The following is a 15,271-nucleotide window of genomic DNA, read 5'->3' on the forward strand; positions in this document are numbered from 1 at the left end:
AATGATTTTTCTATTTTCATTACCAATTAGTCAGCAGATTTTATTTATTTATTAATTAATTGGTCATTTTAGTTGTTAAAAAAGTGAAAAATGTCAATTACAATCTTACAGAGCCAAAAATTACGTCTCTAAATGCCTTTTTTTGTCTGACCAAAACTCAAAAGCAAATATTTGGCATTTTTTGCTTGAAAATTACTGAAACAATGAATCATTTGTTAAAATAGTTGCTGATTAATTATCTTTTGAATGTCTGGTCAATTAATAGACTAATCACTGTATCTCTATAAAGTGAAGACACACCTTTCCCCACAGTTTTTTGACTATGTCAAGACCAATTCAGAGGAAGAGCTACTATACTTGTATTCCATAATGTCACGAAAATTAACCCAATTAAAGTTGGGCAAGGTTGTCTTGAGGTTAGAGGTCTGACGGTAGAATTACTGTCTGAGAGGTCACCTGTTCAGTTTCTTGTGTTAACAACAAGAGCAATTGACAAATCCCTGCCAATTGCTGCTTGTTGTCTAATCACAGCTGCAAAAGATCAGTTCAGTCTTATGGTCAGAGTGTCCAGGTTGTGATTTTTGAGTGGGCTCAGGCTAAATGCACTAAAAACCAGATTTTGGATGGGTCTGGCACTGAATATAAAAAAATATTAAAGGTAACCACACAGTGACAGAGACACAAAGTATTCCCCTACTTGACAAGTTGTACCTCAAGAAAGGCCATTTTTACTTATTAAATATTGGCTATAAGTGTGTAGTATTCAAGTACTGTTCTACCACACTGGGTGTCTTAGGATCAGGAGGACTGTTTGGACATAAAGCAGAGATGGGAGTCAGGATTCTGGGTGGTTGCGAGCCAAAGAGTTTGTTTTCAGACGATGAGGAGGAGACAAACGGCCACTTCATGAGCCCAAGTGGAATAAAGCCACGCGGGGGGACATATAAGTTTATATTCTGTCTGCTCTGTTGTTGGAGGACAGCCAAAACTCTCATCTGCTTTCCACATATCATAGTCTGAATTATAAATGGGGCTTTGAACTTCGCCTTAAAACACGACACAGCTGGTCTCTCTGAAACAATAAAAGAACACAATGACATTTCACGTTTTTAAACTGTCTCTCACTTCAATACTACACCCATCGTTATTTTCACTGATGATACGCTTCTTATGTAACAGCTACACACATCATTTTAATGCTTATTACTTTAATACTTCAATTCTTTCTTCTTATAATCCTGTTCAAATTCAAAATGCTTCTATTGTCCTTTACAAAATGTACATTTGTATTTTTAACATGAGACTAAATTCTCCACAGTACACCCAAACCTTCTATCAGTATTTCTGGCCTTATTAAATAGTATACATATGAAAAAATGTCTCTCCATATGCAGTGTGTTCACTTCCTGCTGTTGACAGGAAGCCAGGCAAACTCCTTTGCTCTTCCTGAAAAATACTGTAGACAGTAAAGGCTTCCAGGAAAAAATTAAAATAATCTTATCACAAACATAAACCACACACACACACACACACACACACACACACACACACACACACACACACACTTTCTGGTCCTAAAGACCTTAGACAGGACTAGATACGGAAAAAAGACAGAACGTGATTGTTGACTGAAATACAACATACGTGTCTGCTATGCAAATTCAGAGAAAACAAAATTTTTATTTATTTTTACTATATGATTATAAATACTTCAATATTCTTATAAAATACCTGAATTTGCTACATACTCAGATAGCAAAATTGCTGTGGCCCAGATCTGGCCCACACTCGACACTCTCAGAACTTTTCATCTGGCCCATATACCACATGGAGTGATGGCACTTGGGCGGTCCACTCCTGTTTCCCAGATCTGGGCCACAAGCAAGCTATAGCAATGCCATATGTCAACCAAGAACAAACCAGATAAACCAGAACTGGCCCACATCCAGTGAGAGCACCACATCTTTACCAAAAATGGCCCACATTTGATTTGGGATATTTGGGCCATATTTGCTATTTTACATGTAGGCCATTTTAGGATCACGACCATTTTGTCCAGGCCAGAAGAAGGCCAGCAGTGCCGCATTGTTGCCTGAAGTGGCCCACTTCAGTATGCTATCTGGGGTATAGATTATGAATAGCATTTAGCCCAAAGAACTTCAAATAAAAAATGACCTTCCAGTCACACATCCCTACACTGGTTTTCCATACGGTACGCTTTATAGAATTACATTATCAAAAGGTCAAAAGCATCTTGCTTTATCAAAAACTGTTGTTTCCAAAGTCACAGCCCAGTTTGAGAAGCTCTGACAAGGCCTGAGACGAAAGGCCACCAAGCCTCAATACTGTCTGGATCCACAATCTCAAACAATCTCAAATGATCAAACAATCTCATAAAGGACATTAGGGAATATAAATGAGTTTCTTTCTATAGTTTACTTAAAAAAACTGAATTCTACAATATTCTTTAATTGTACTGTATGTTGTCATACTATTAATTGAACTAATTTAGTCTTGATTTTTTAAATTTGTTCACAGCTTTGTGTTCATAGTCTTTCCTTTTTTCCCTAATTACTGTTAAAAGATTTGTAATGTTTTCAGGATCGCAGAAAATGAAGAGACCTCACTAGGGCAGTTTAACAACGCAGGACCAGATACACAATAAACTCTCTTATGATAACAAGGGCTACTGATTGATGGAGCCCAAAAATAGACGCCTCCGACTGCAGATATACGTGAGGCCATGGGAATGTAGTGCAGCCGGAGGAAGTTCAGCTAGTGAACCTGATAAGGAAGCAGAATGAATCCTTGTTTGATTGTGATTCTCTTCAGGGAGCACAATCGCACTGGTCATTTTGCACAGGTCACTGCATTTGGATTGAAATCATAATGTGAGCTTACATCTCAATTTTGCCCTTTAAGACAATGGGGCATTTCTTTGGAGGCAGGAAGCTGGGATCAGTATAGAAACCTCGATAAGTCCTCCTCCTCTTCCCTGCAGTCTGCCACAAGAAATAGCACTGCTGAGGCACGCTCCTACCTCGGCTTCATTATCTGGCCACAATCCCAACAGTGGAAACATTTTTACAACCCGCCGTGGCTAGAGGCCTGTTTCATCAAAGGGGACTCTTTCCCTTTGCAAGGCTTCAAAGTGAGCTTTAGGGGAGGCAGATGGAAGATCTGTGTGGTCTTTTTGATCATATTCTCATCTTAATCTCTTTTAGCTTCCATTTGCTTTCTTTTTGTAGACAATCTGGTTACTTTTCACTGAGGTCTTATGTCCTACTTAAGTCCTATAGCCCGAGCTTTACAGTCAAGCAGCGTTTCATTTTAACCATATGACAGTGATGCTGCTGACGACTGCATGTGCAGTATATTGGTGTATGTGCTGGTATGCACCAAGGTTACTTCAGATATACTGGACAAAAATGCAAAATGGTGGATAACGGTTAAGTCTTTTTCAAGCAGATTAGTTTGTGTTTTCAGCAATGTTGAAAGTAATCTTGGATTCAAAATCCTTTTTTGTTAACCTAATTATACATTAAAGAAGTACTGGCACCTTTTCTTCTTCACACTGTAAAATCATTACAATATGTATTACTGCCTCTACGCAACTGGAGTCACAAAAAATGCATTATATGGAGTCTTTAAAACATTCCCATGACAAAGGAAACAATATTAAATCCAGGAAATATATTTCATATTTCAATTGGCCACTTCACCAACTGGAAACGCAAGTGGACGATCAATTTCCTCTTTTTTTATATTGACTTCACCAATGATACGCCTTCCTTTACGTCATACCTACAGCACAGAGCCTGTGGTGATATGTCAATAATGCTGCCCATGACATCAGATCATCAATTGAAGCCCACAGCTGTAAAGCAAGGTCACCAGAGTGCTAGTGTGTCTGTCTGTATGTAATTGTGCATTTGTGCTCTATAAGGAGTCATATGGAAAACAACACAAACAACTTTGCAGACTTGTGTGATGTATTATAATTTTTCAGCCTGAAATTGCTCACTAACTTGTTACAAAATTGTGGAAAAAAGAGAAATTATTCGACAAAACTGTGTTCATATAATGTCTGAATATAAAAACCAGAGAATGAAGGCTCCAATTTATGTTGTTAAAAGAGAAAACTCGGAGCAGCCCGTTTGATCAATAATTGGACACCCATGGTTTATACACAGTGTTAGTTTGAGCTAGTGCTTCAGTAAATGTGTCATGTCTATATATAATTCTTTTCAAAAGCTACAATCCCTCTGCATTCAAACTCGGGCCACCGTCATCTTCGACTGAGCACAGATTTCTTTTGATGTTGTCTCAGACTTGACTTGGCTTCCAGATTGGAAAATAACCTTTTTGTGTTTTATTCAATGAAGACTAAACCACCCAAGACCAGATATATATATCATATGTGAGACCTGTTTTGAGGTTATGCTGGTGAAGAACAACTAACCTAAAGTATATCTTCGAGAGCATGTTTGTCTATGCTTTCCTGTATGGCCTTTTTACAAAGGGACAAGAGCACTGTCATGTAAAATGTGCCCTTTGTCTTAATGGGAGTGTCATCTGCTACCTGATCACCATTGATCATCACTCTCTTTGGACTGCAATGAAGAAACAGATGGCTGAGACCTCCAGCTGATCACTCAACCCACTGCAATTATCTGCCTAACACCCCAGAGAATTGACAGGATACCAGCCCTACACACTGCCTACACAAGAGAGAGATTAAAAATTGAACAATAGATATTAAAGATACCTTACATTCAAGATCGTAAACCGCATGTTTTGAGGGATGACTTCTGATGTATTGATGCAGGGTGGAGGAGGAGCGGGAGTGGCAGCTCAGAAGCACACAGACACTTCTCAGGAGAGTGCCGAGTTTGACACACAGACTAAAAGCAGCCTGTTGCTTTTGAAAGGCTTCCATTGACGTGTAAAACAGCAAACAGAATCTCAGATTGTCTTTTAAATGAGAAGATAGCAGCACTTCACCTGACTGAAAATGACCTGGGGCAGAAGGGCTGAGTCAATAAAACACTCCTTTTCCAAATGGGCCACTGACACGTTGGAGCCCGCAGAGACGCTAGCAAAGAGCAAGTGTCTGATTGCTGTTGTAAAGCAATGAATTCATCACCGAAATGGTTTGAGAGTTTCCTGTACAAAATGGTGAAGTAAATTGATTTCTTGTATACTAACTACAAAACACTATACTATAGCACATACTATCAATTCAGCAAAGTACAGCTCTGAACATAAACTGTTACATCCTGGTTTGTAGCATTGATCAACTGCTTTAGTAATCAAAGGTCACAGCCTTTGGTTATGTGGTGTAATGCAGTGTGGATTGGATATTGGATTGGTATGGAGTTATTGATATCTGCGGCTCAATATGATGTCTAGCTCTTGTCAGCAGTTGATAAGCGGCAAGCTTAACTGGTGTTGGACTCGAACAAAAAAGACACATGAGACTTCCGTAGAGCTCACAAGGGGCTCACAATTTACCAGCATCAACCTAGATACAGCAGAGGAGATATCGCTTGCTTTAAGGCGTGATCACAGATTTACCCCCATCTTAACTGTACTTTTGCACACTTTAAAAAGAAAGTGTATTGAGATACCACAATTACTTAACTAAATTAAAAATGATAATAATAACTATGTCCACTAGCCTTTCTTGTATTTACTTAATATCAGTCTAGCCTTATGGTGTCAGTATGCTTGAAAGGAACATGTAACTTTTGTGTGACATATCCAAATAAGTCTGAAGGAAAAAGTGTTTATTGGTGTTCCGAATGCCGACACTCAAAAGCCTGCCATTATAGCCTTTTTCAAATACTTTCACAGTACTGTACTTGGCTTACACATGAAAAGTGACGGAAGTAATCATGGTGAAAATTAGAGCTTGAGGGGGAAGTTCTAACTCTGCTTACTCTCTCACTCAAGTCTCTGCGTGTAGTGGTAGCGAATGTCGGATTGACTGTTTTGGAAAGTAGCACAAATTACTGGATACAACCTCCTCAGTTGTAACATCTGATTCCGACAAGAACTTTAGATTAAGCATACTGACACTTTTAATACTTCAGCTCCTCTCCTATACAGGACAAGCACTGCTACATCAAATGAGACCAAGCACGATGCAAGGGGAAGTAAAGATCTTTGCTGACAACATAGAACAATACATAACATAGTGAGGGAATAATCCAGCCTTTTCTCGGTGAGAAAGTGATATTTTGAGCCTGTTCAGATTAATATCTGCATAAACTCTGTGTATGACAAGCTTCATTAGCTATACTCTTGGCTCTGAGCAAAAACCAACAATTGTAATTAACTCAACTACATTTTGATTGTTGATTACTGGTTGTGTAATATAAAAAGGTCTGGCTTTTTGTCTGATAATATAGTTAGTGTGAAAAATGGTTATCTTTCTTTTTAAAAGGTCATGAAATATAGAATTTCCAGAGTACGGTATCTACAACATGGAATGGCTTTGCTGCACAGAGTGGCCTCCCAACCCCCCAGAGTGCACCACACGGCTGACTTACTGGAGGCCTGTGCTCTTTGCAATGGTGGAGGCCCAATGCAGGGTGTCTTTTGGTTCTAAACATGGAATAATATTGCAAATTGTGATTTTAACTGCTGGTTTGAAGTTGACTGAGCCTTAACAGTTAGAGCTACTGAACTTCCCTGGATCTCAGGATTACAAAGCTGTGAAATTCTTTTTTTTTTTTTTTAAATAAAGACAAGTTTCTATTTTTATTATAATTATTCCTTGTATCTATTATCTCTCTTTCACCTCTCTTCTTTTAATATTATTACTCATTCTTCCCATTCAAAACTTTAGTGACTGTTGCTATCTTGTAAGTTCCTGCCTCGTTCATTATAAAGGAGATTGAGGCAAAATCATTAATTTACTTGTAAAGCATAACTTTAGCATAAACACCATAACAAACACTTATTATGAGCCATTAATAATCTACAGCCACAGCTATGTGGACGTAGACAGACTGTCCTGCAGTGCCTTGTAGAGCAGAGGACACAATCTACCAGTGTCACGGACCACCTGTGACGTTACTACATACAAGCAGAGTCTTTGTGTCTATGTATGAGGTAACAGTTTCTTTGTTTGTTATGTGTCAGTAGAAAAAAAGAAATGAAAAATGGCATGAAATACATGTAGTATACATGTTGTGTTCAGAGTAAATGAGTAAACTCATGACATCATGACATGACAACAGCCTGAGGACTAAACTTAATGTTACTAATGAGAAACCTGCAGCCCATCTCCTGCCAGCGCTGGTACTTTAATGAGAGAATAATGAAACAGGAGGACAGAAACCTCTAATAATGTCCACATGGTGCTTCCACTGACTCAAACAGGCCTGAAGAAAATAAGTCATGTGGTAAACATTGAGACAAATAATAATATAATAAAGAGATAGATGCAAGGATGGAAAGTATTATTGTTGACACATAAAGTCACTGCTGTTTCGTGTTTTTCTCACTGACTATAAAAGACATTTACAACCTTCATAATCTTTTCAAGTATAAAAAAACAGACAACCTTACTGTAGAAGTATTTAACTCTCAACTTAAACCTTGAAATCACTTGATTAAAACACTTGATTAAAATCAGCTTCAGATATTTGTGAAGGTTTTAAAATAATTCCAGTTCTAAATTTGAGGTGAAATCATCCACTGAGTGTAGCCTGAATAAATAGTAATTTGTGCTCTTTTATAAATGTATATAAAATGTGAAGACACAGCAAATTCATTTGGACTCCTCCTGTGGACTCAGTGCAGACACATAAGTCAGCTAGTTGGAGGGCAGTCTTTCAGTGTTATTGTGTTTCTCACTAAAGACTATGGCCTCTGGCTTAAACATGTATGAGATGAGGAGATTTGATTGAGGATGATTTGAAAGAGCTGCTAATGCCCCTGGCTTTTTAATTTTGCTAAATGGGGAGCATTCATGCTGAGTCTACCACATATGCTACTAAATAAAATATCAGGATAGATATTTTTAAGGGGGATTTTTTATCTCCTGTGTGCTATAGCCTCTGTTTAACTGTTTGAATACTCATCTGATACAACCTGTCTGGCGTCTGATGCTCTAAAGTGTCCAGACATAATATTGTTGTTGATGATATGAAATGGGAAGGCAATGAACTTTGGGGGAACTACAGCAGTAATGGAACAATACATGTGAAACAACAGATGACTTAACAACATAAGGCCAACCACATAATACCACCACCAACTAAATGAAACCAAAAAAACCCCTGGAAAACAACAGAAGGCACAAGCCGTCTATGTTGATCACAGATTACTCATTATCCTGTGAGCACTATTCATGTCTGGGTCTTGAGTTACAAACTGCACAATGCCGGAGCTCCCTTAGGAATACTGAGGTCCTTGGATCGTGTTCACCCTGTTTCTTTACTGACACAGTCCAAGGAGTTCAATACAGATTTAACCACATGTGAGGTAAATCTTCCCCTTTGTTGTTTTCTTTCTCTTTCTCTTTGGGCCAGTCCCTGTTATTTGTGTGTGTGTGACAGATGTGTGACCTTCAATTACATATGTGCTCAAATCACAAATCAAGTGGCTGCAGGTTTTGCTTTTTTCATGTATAACAACATACAACCACCCTGTATAGAGCGACTTCTCAACAAAAGTCAAAATATGTTTTCTCACAGATATCTCCATGCACATTAAGGGAATATATTAAGAATGCTTTTTTGCTAAACAAGTTGTGAATGAAAAGTTATTAGAAACAGAGGATGGAGCAGATGAACACAAAATCCATGTCTGTTCCTGCTGCTCTACAGACCATACAGCAAGATCACATAGTGCTCTCTGGGAAATCTGGTTTCAATACATTGCTTCCTGTAAAGGCAGGAAATAGCTGTCATTTCTGCAGGCAATTAACAAAGAGCCAGTGTGAGCATTGACCTTGCAGTGGCTTCCTTGAGATCAGGAGCCTTGCCTCCAATGCTGCTAATTCAATTAGAGATGGAAAGGGTAAGTTGGGGAAGAGGGGCACAAAGGGAGTGTGAAAGGGCAAGGAGTTAAGACCAGGGTGTGGAGGATGTGTGCAGAGTCATGGAAGAAGGAATATTTTCATGGCACACAACCAGGCAGCCTAACAGACAAGTAAGGACAGCATACACTGGTGCAGAGTGCTGGCCAAGTGGCTGGAGGGGTTGAGGATAGAACGATACTGAATGACTCAATACCCAGCTGAAACACGTCCGCCTCTGTCCAGGCCTTGGGTGATGTTTCTCTGCTTTATGGCCTCACTGAGGCTGCAGCTCAGTTACAGCTGCAGGAGCACAGCTCTCATTAATCTTTGTTGCTCTTGAAACATCCTTTAATGTCTTGTGTGGTTTTGTTTTCTACAATAACAAGGCTTGCAATGTCTGCACTGTCTGCGATTTGAGGTGAACTTAGGCCTACTTACTGTACAGCTCCCTTCAGCTACTCTCTGTATTGTACAACTAACAACAAAGGGTAAAATTCTAATACATTTCCATAATTCCTTTTTATTTGCCACTCAGGGGCAGCCGAACAAGCTTAAAACAGAACATTGTCATATTGCCACATTATAAAGTTGACTCACTTTCCTTTTAGCTCTGACCTGGTAACTTCTGCTAACTCCTGAGGGAAATTTTGATCTCTTCAGCATCTAAATGCTCCTCTATGTTCACCAGCTAGTCGCTAACTTTGTCTATCTGCTGGAAAACAGGGTTGATGAAAGTGACAAGAGTGAATCAAAACCGTAAAGTTGCAGGCCGTAAAACCAAAACAATGAGCTGAAAGATGCTAAAATGCTATGTTGTATTTTTCTGTTATTTTATATTAGCTGGGAAAGTTTCATGAGTTCAAGAAGTTTCAGTACATATACTCAACACTGTCACGACCACAATGACAAGTAAGGCACTGCAGGTAGAGTAAGATATTCTGAAATATAGTAAAAGTATTTCTAGCTGTTGTAGAGATTTTCTTCTCTGTGAGCTTGCCAAACTTGCTGCTCTTTTAACATCTTGTGCCTTGGGCCCCCAGACTGAAAAACATAAACACAAGGAGGAAAACGATACTAAAGAGTTACAGTGTTGAGCAGACAAGGACAACCTCCCATTTGTTTACATATTTCTGCCTCCATACAGAGGATAGCAGCAGCGGGGGAAAGCCAGGGGGACTTCCTATTTTGGGAAACAGCTGCTTTAAAGCAACAATTTCTGGAAAAGGATCAGCACCATGTGAGAATGAGCAGCCATTTATTTTGGTTATAGTAAAACAGTTATGTATGGACAGAGTGGTGCACAAGCACATTTAAAACACCTTTTACAAAACAATCAGCTCATTCTCTTATTTTTCCTTTTCTGAGTTGGGACAGTGCAACTTATTCTGATCTATAATGACTACCAAACATCTGGTAATGCTGTGCTGTGGTGGTTAAAAGACATTCCACTTTGGATGATCACTGGGTGGGCCACCAGTGCTACCAGTGAGATGTGAGTGTTGTTACTTGATAGTAATGAACTGAGACTGATCTCATAAGGGGTGAGGTCTAAGTCATTGCAAAAGTAAGCCGAGCTCTTGATACTGCATGTCTGATCAGTGATATTTAACAGCTGCATGTCTGCAGTTGCTTCAAAAGCTGCCCAATAAAACCCTCTATAATCCTAGAACGATTAGAGAGATGAGAGAATATTAATGTGTGCTGTTTTTGTTTCTGCTTCCATTGCTGTGGGGTAATTCAAATAAATACACCCTCTGTTTCCATTTACACATTGTAACACCGATTTCAGTTAGACATACCAAGTCCTACATTGCAGGACTCAAAATGTATCAAGAATCATGAGCAGTGCTTCTTTATTTTTAACCCTATGTTGCCCCTTTACCTGGTGAGATAATGTCTACACCACAAGTCAGACACAAGGGGTGTTTGGAGCATCAGAGAAGATTTTGCTTCAAAGATTTAAAGATGATCCAGGAAGCTACGGTTGGTTGGTGAGGATCATGATTACATGTATGAAAACTGTTTTTACTGCATTTATACATTTCTGTTAATCAGTCATGTCAATATGGACATTTACAGTATTTAACCTACATTGGTACCACTATTGGGTGACCATATAAAGTGCAAAAACTGATGCTATTCCAGAATGAGAGCACACATTTGAATCGGATTGTAGGCTTGAAGAAGATGTTTGAGAAGTTTGAGAAAAGACTCCTACCATTACTGTTCAAGGACTCACTAAACAGTATCAGACAGTTTTAAATAATTATGAATACTTAAGATATTAAAGCATCTCCCATGCAGATGACTGAAGGTTTGGTAGCTAACCACCTCTCTCTGTCGCTCTCTCTCTCTCTCTCTCTCTCTCTCTCTCTCTCTGTCTTTCTGTCGCTATGGGAGCATGTGCGTACCTCATGTAATATCTTCCAATATTCAACTCTCTAAGACTTGTCCCTAACCCTCAAAACGCTAACCCAGAACCTCAGCAAAGCCTTTTTTTCCTGTACGTGCCCTGTCTCTGCTCTGGCTCCTCTGCTGAATAAAGCAAAACTAATGTGCTGATGCTGCAACACTTTTTAATCCTTGCTGAAAGAGCCTGGGTCTGGAAAATCTAATGTCTCCCCATTCCTCTGACTAAATGATTCAACACTTGAATATACAGATATCTACTCTGGCTGTGATGATGTCAGGTACTCTGCCTGTGTGACTGTTTGCAATCAATCATGTGGCATTATCCAATCCTTCATGCTGCTTGGGCAATGTTGTATCTAGGTCAATAAATTTTAAAAGAAAGAAGAAACACTTTGATTGACCAAGTTTACAGACAACACTTGTGAGAACACCAGGGTCTGCATGGAACGTCAGCGCTGCACAAAAAATCACAGCTGCCTCTGTCATCACAGCACTCTTTTATGCAGCTGCAGCATTTTTGCCTGTAACCAAAGCTGAAACCAGACCTACACTGTCTCAGAGCCCCCTGTCACTGCTGCCTCACGTCCCTCGGGTCAGAGTTACCCCACTTGCTGACCCCCAATGACCTCTGTCTGTCAAAGGTTCAATGCACTGAGTGAGAAAACTGGCAAGAACGGCGCCAATATCTGATTCCCTCCAGAGGTGAGCTATCGAGGGACAAGCAGCCGGGCCTGTACAAGGGCAGCAAAATTATTTGATGGGATAGACCTAAAAATGACCCCAGGAGTTGCTTTCCTTTAAAATCTGGCTGATAGCCAGTTTGTGTTTGTGTTTTAAAGCTTGGCCCCTACAGCATAATGAACAAAGTATAACCTGGTATAAACTCAAACGTTAGGGTGGATTTGATCCCAAAAAGAACTCTGTCTTAAGAGAATAAGCTCCTTTCTTTTTTCTTTGAGCAACAGTTGCCTTAAATTTACTTTATTTTTTGCAAACGCAGAAGCAGACACGTATATGTGAATTGACCCACTGCCTTACCTGCACTGCTAAGCCCTGTGGATTATACTGAGCTGGCTAAGATATGGCTTTTATGCAAGAGATTGACAGTTATTAATGGTCTCTTACTCTGAGAGCACTCATTCATGACTTAATGCTCTCCAGCTAGAGAGGAAGGACATAAATCTACAAAGGACACAACAGATTTATCCCCAAAGTAGACAGGCTTAAATTATAAATGTATATACAGTAAGGGTCTGTCAGGCTGTATAAAATACCTCTCTCAGGTCCTGTATGTGATGGAACACTTTGTAGATCCTGTCCCTAAACCCCCCCCCACCCCAAATCACTAAGTGTAACTAAAGATGACTGTGGGTGTATAAAGCTGTTACTCACTTCGAAGGACTGGGGCCGACTCGGCTGGGACAGGACAAAGTACTGGACAGCCAGGTTGATGTAAGCTGTGCGGTAAGAGCTGATTTTCTGGTGGCCCTGCACCAGTTTATACAGCTCCAGGCACATCAGGCCCGCCACTGCTGCTGTTGTGGTAGCTATGGCTGGGATGATTCTCCCAGCAATGCCCTTACTCTGTGAAGGAGACAGAGAAAAGCCTGTTTTTAAAATGTACTGCGGTGCAACATAACTTAAGTACATTTAATCAAGCACTGTACTTTTGTCAGTTTTGAGGTACTTGTGCTTTACTTTAGTATTTCCATGTTATGCTTCTTTATTCTTTAACTCTACTACATTTCAATGACAAACACTGTACTTTTTATCCCACTGCTTTTAGTTTACAGCTATAGTTACTTTGAATTTCATGATTTTACATACAAAATATACGATCAGCTAATAAAATATGATGCATTGCTATATTTTTAAACTACCAAACAGTATATCAAGGAGTAAAAATTAGCTTTACTTCAACTAACTGCAACATAAAATTCCTTATACACAGTAATAAATCAGTAATCAATGCATTCAATAACATAATATATAACTGACAAGGGTCATTCTTTAAGTACATTTTGCTGCTAATACATTTATACTATTTTGAGTGCAGGACTTTTTACCTTGAAGTATTGCTACTTTTAGTTAAGTAAAATATCTGAATATTTCTTCTGCCAGTACAAAAATTCTGATCTCTAGCAAATCGTAACCAAAAAAAAACAACTCTTTACATGTTTTACACATGTAAAGAGTTAATGCATAGCAGAGGAGCACAGTTAATTGCATCATAGCTTTATTTAATTATTTTATGATTTTGTACACTTATCCTGATTCTAATACTGACAAATCATCTAGCTCTCATGCAGGGTTTGGATGGCTGATATACTGTAATTTTTTTTTTTTTTTTAGAAAAAAACATGTGAACAGGATTAAATGGTGAGTAAGGGTAAACTTATTCCCAAACAAGATGCAACCTGTGGCAATCTCAATATGATTACACAAAGGTCACCATCTTTTGTCTCCCCTCGCTCAGCAGTAACCATCCCCCCACTGTTCATCTGTCTTGGCTGTGTTTGTCTGCAGCAGCGGCTGGTACAAGGACCGGCTCAGGTGTCACCTCCCAGGCGACAGGTAAAGTGCTGTGATTAGTTCTGCTCCAGGAACAATAGGTAAGGAGGCTGTTTCTGTGGCTTTAGGGCAGGTGTGTGCAGCACCAACTAAAAACACAACCCCAAGGGAGGAGGAGCAGTCTGCCGTGTTTTCACGCTTTTTCTTATCTGTACCACCCCTCGCCCTCAGCTTCATCCCTCTGATTTTCCTCTCCCCTTCACAGGGATTTAATTAGATGATAATAAAAATGTTAACCTGGTGCCGATCGACTGCAGGGATGTCATAGTTCTCCGCCCTCAGGTTAGAAGCAGCAACAATGTAGTCCATGTGGAAGTTACTGTCGTCGTCCTGTGCAAGGTGGAATGTGAAAAATATGTAATTCATACACAAGAAAGTTCGAAACTCCACATTCATGACAAACTGCATTATGGAACAAATTACTAAGAAGCTAGGTCATATCCATGTTCATGCCAAGTGACATCCCCAGTGATGTGATGCACAGTCTGCCGGCTTTGAGCTTTGAAGGCTTTGTTTGTTCTGTCACTTTAATCACCCTAATACATGACTTGGTCACCCCATCAGCATGCAGTGAAAATCAGACTTCTGTTGTGATCGACGTGGCCAGTGAGGTCATGCCTCTGCTTCTGTGGCTCTACAAAGGCTAGCAAGGCGACTGTCACTCAGGGATGGCTTTAGGGTTTGTGAGGAAGCTCCAAGCTGGCAACCTGATGCCTCTGAAACCCTCCTACACACATTCCATCTATCCACAGCATGACCTGGGCACATAGGGATAAAATTGAAGAGAAGGGGGAGCGTGGTAGTTTGGGGATCTCGTTCTTATTCAAGATGACATTTGATAGGTACCTGACTTACCTCATACACCATCATTACTTCTTCTCCGGAGAATGCTTCACCAGAACCTCATTCAAGCTGCCTAGAAGTCATTTTCTATCTTGCCTCTTTAAAGTCGGCAACTGCACTATGTCTGGCCCGCTCACAGCTCTTTGTTGAGCCTGGAGTACCACATGCCTGAAATAAAGGTTTTCATCCAGTGGTCGCCACGATACCACCAACTGCCCATTAGCCACTGCTTCTTTTCACCACTTCCATATTAAAGGTTTTGAAGAGAGTTCATTGCAAGCTCACACCCCCAACCTCTGCTTAGATAATGAAAAGCTTGTTAAGAGGTGAGAACTTAAATGATTTCAGTCCTTTTCCAAGGTTCCCTAGGAAACCCAGGTACTTGTTTGAGGAACAATAAGTCAACACCTA

General features: G+C 39.8%; 1 protein-coding gene across 1 annotated transcript in view; it reads right to left on the reverse strand.

Moving 5' to 3' along the window:
* Window positions 1-15,271, reverse strand: part of uba7 (ubiquitin-like modifier activating enzyme 7) — a 37,300-nt gene that overhangs the window by 6,995 nt on the left and 15,034 nt on the right. Inside the window, exons 20-21 of the mRNA XM_042405933.1 lie at window positions 14,255-14,347; window positions 12,839-13,030 (exon numbers count right to left, since the gene is read on the reverse strand). Of these exons, the coding sequence (XP_042261867.1) occupies window positions 12,839-13,030; window positions 14,255-14,347 (285 nt within the window). The remainder of the gene's footprint in view (window positions 1-12,838; window positions 13,031-14,254; window positions 14,348-15,271) is intronic.

Source organism: Thunnus maccoyii, chromosome 3 (assembly GCF_910596095.1).
Source record: "Thunnus maccoyii chromosome 3, fThuMac1.1, whole genome shotgun sequence".
Classification (NCBI taxonomy): domain Eukaryota; kingdom Metazoa; phylum Chordata; class Actinopteri; order Scombriformes; family Scombridae; genus Thunnus; species Thunnus maccoyii.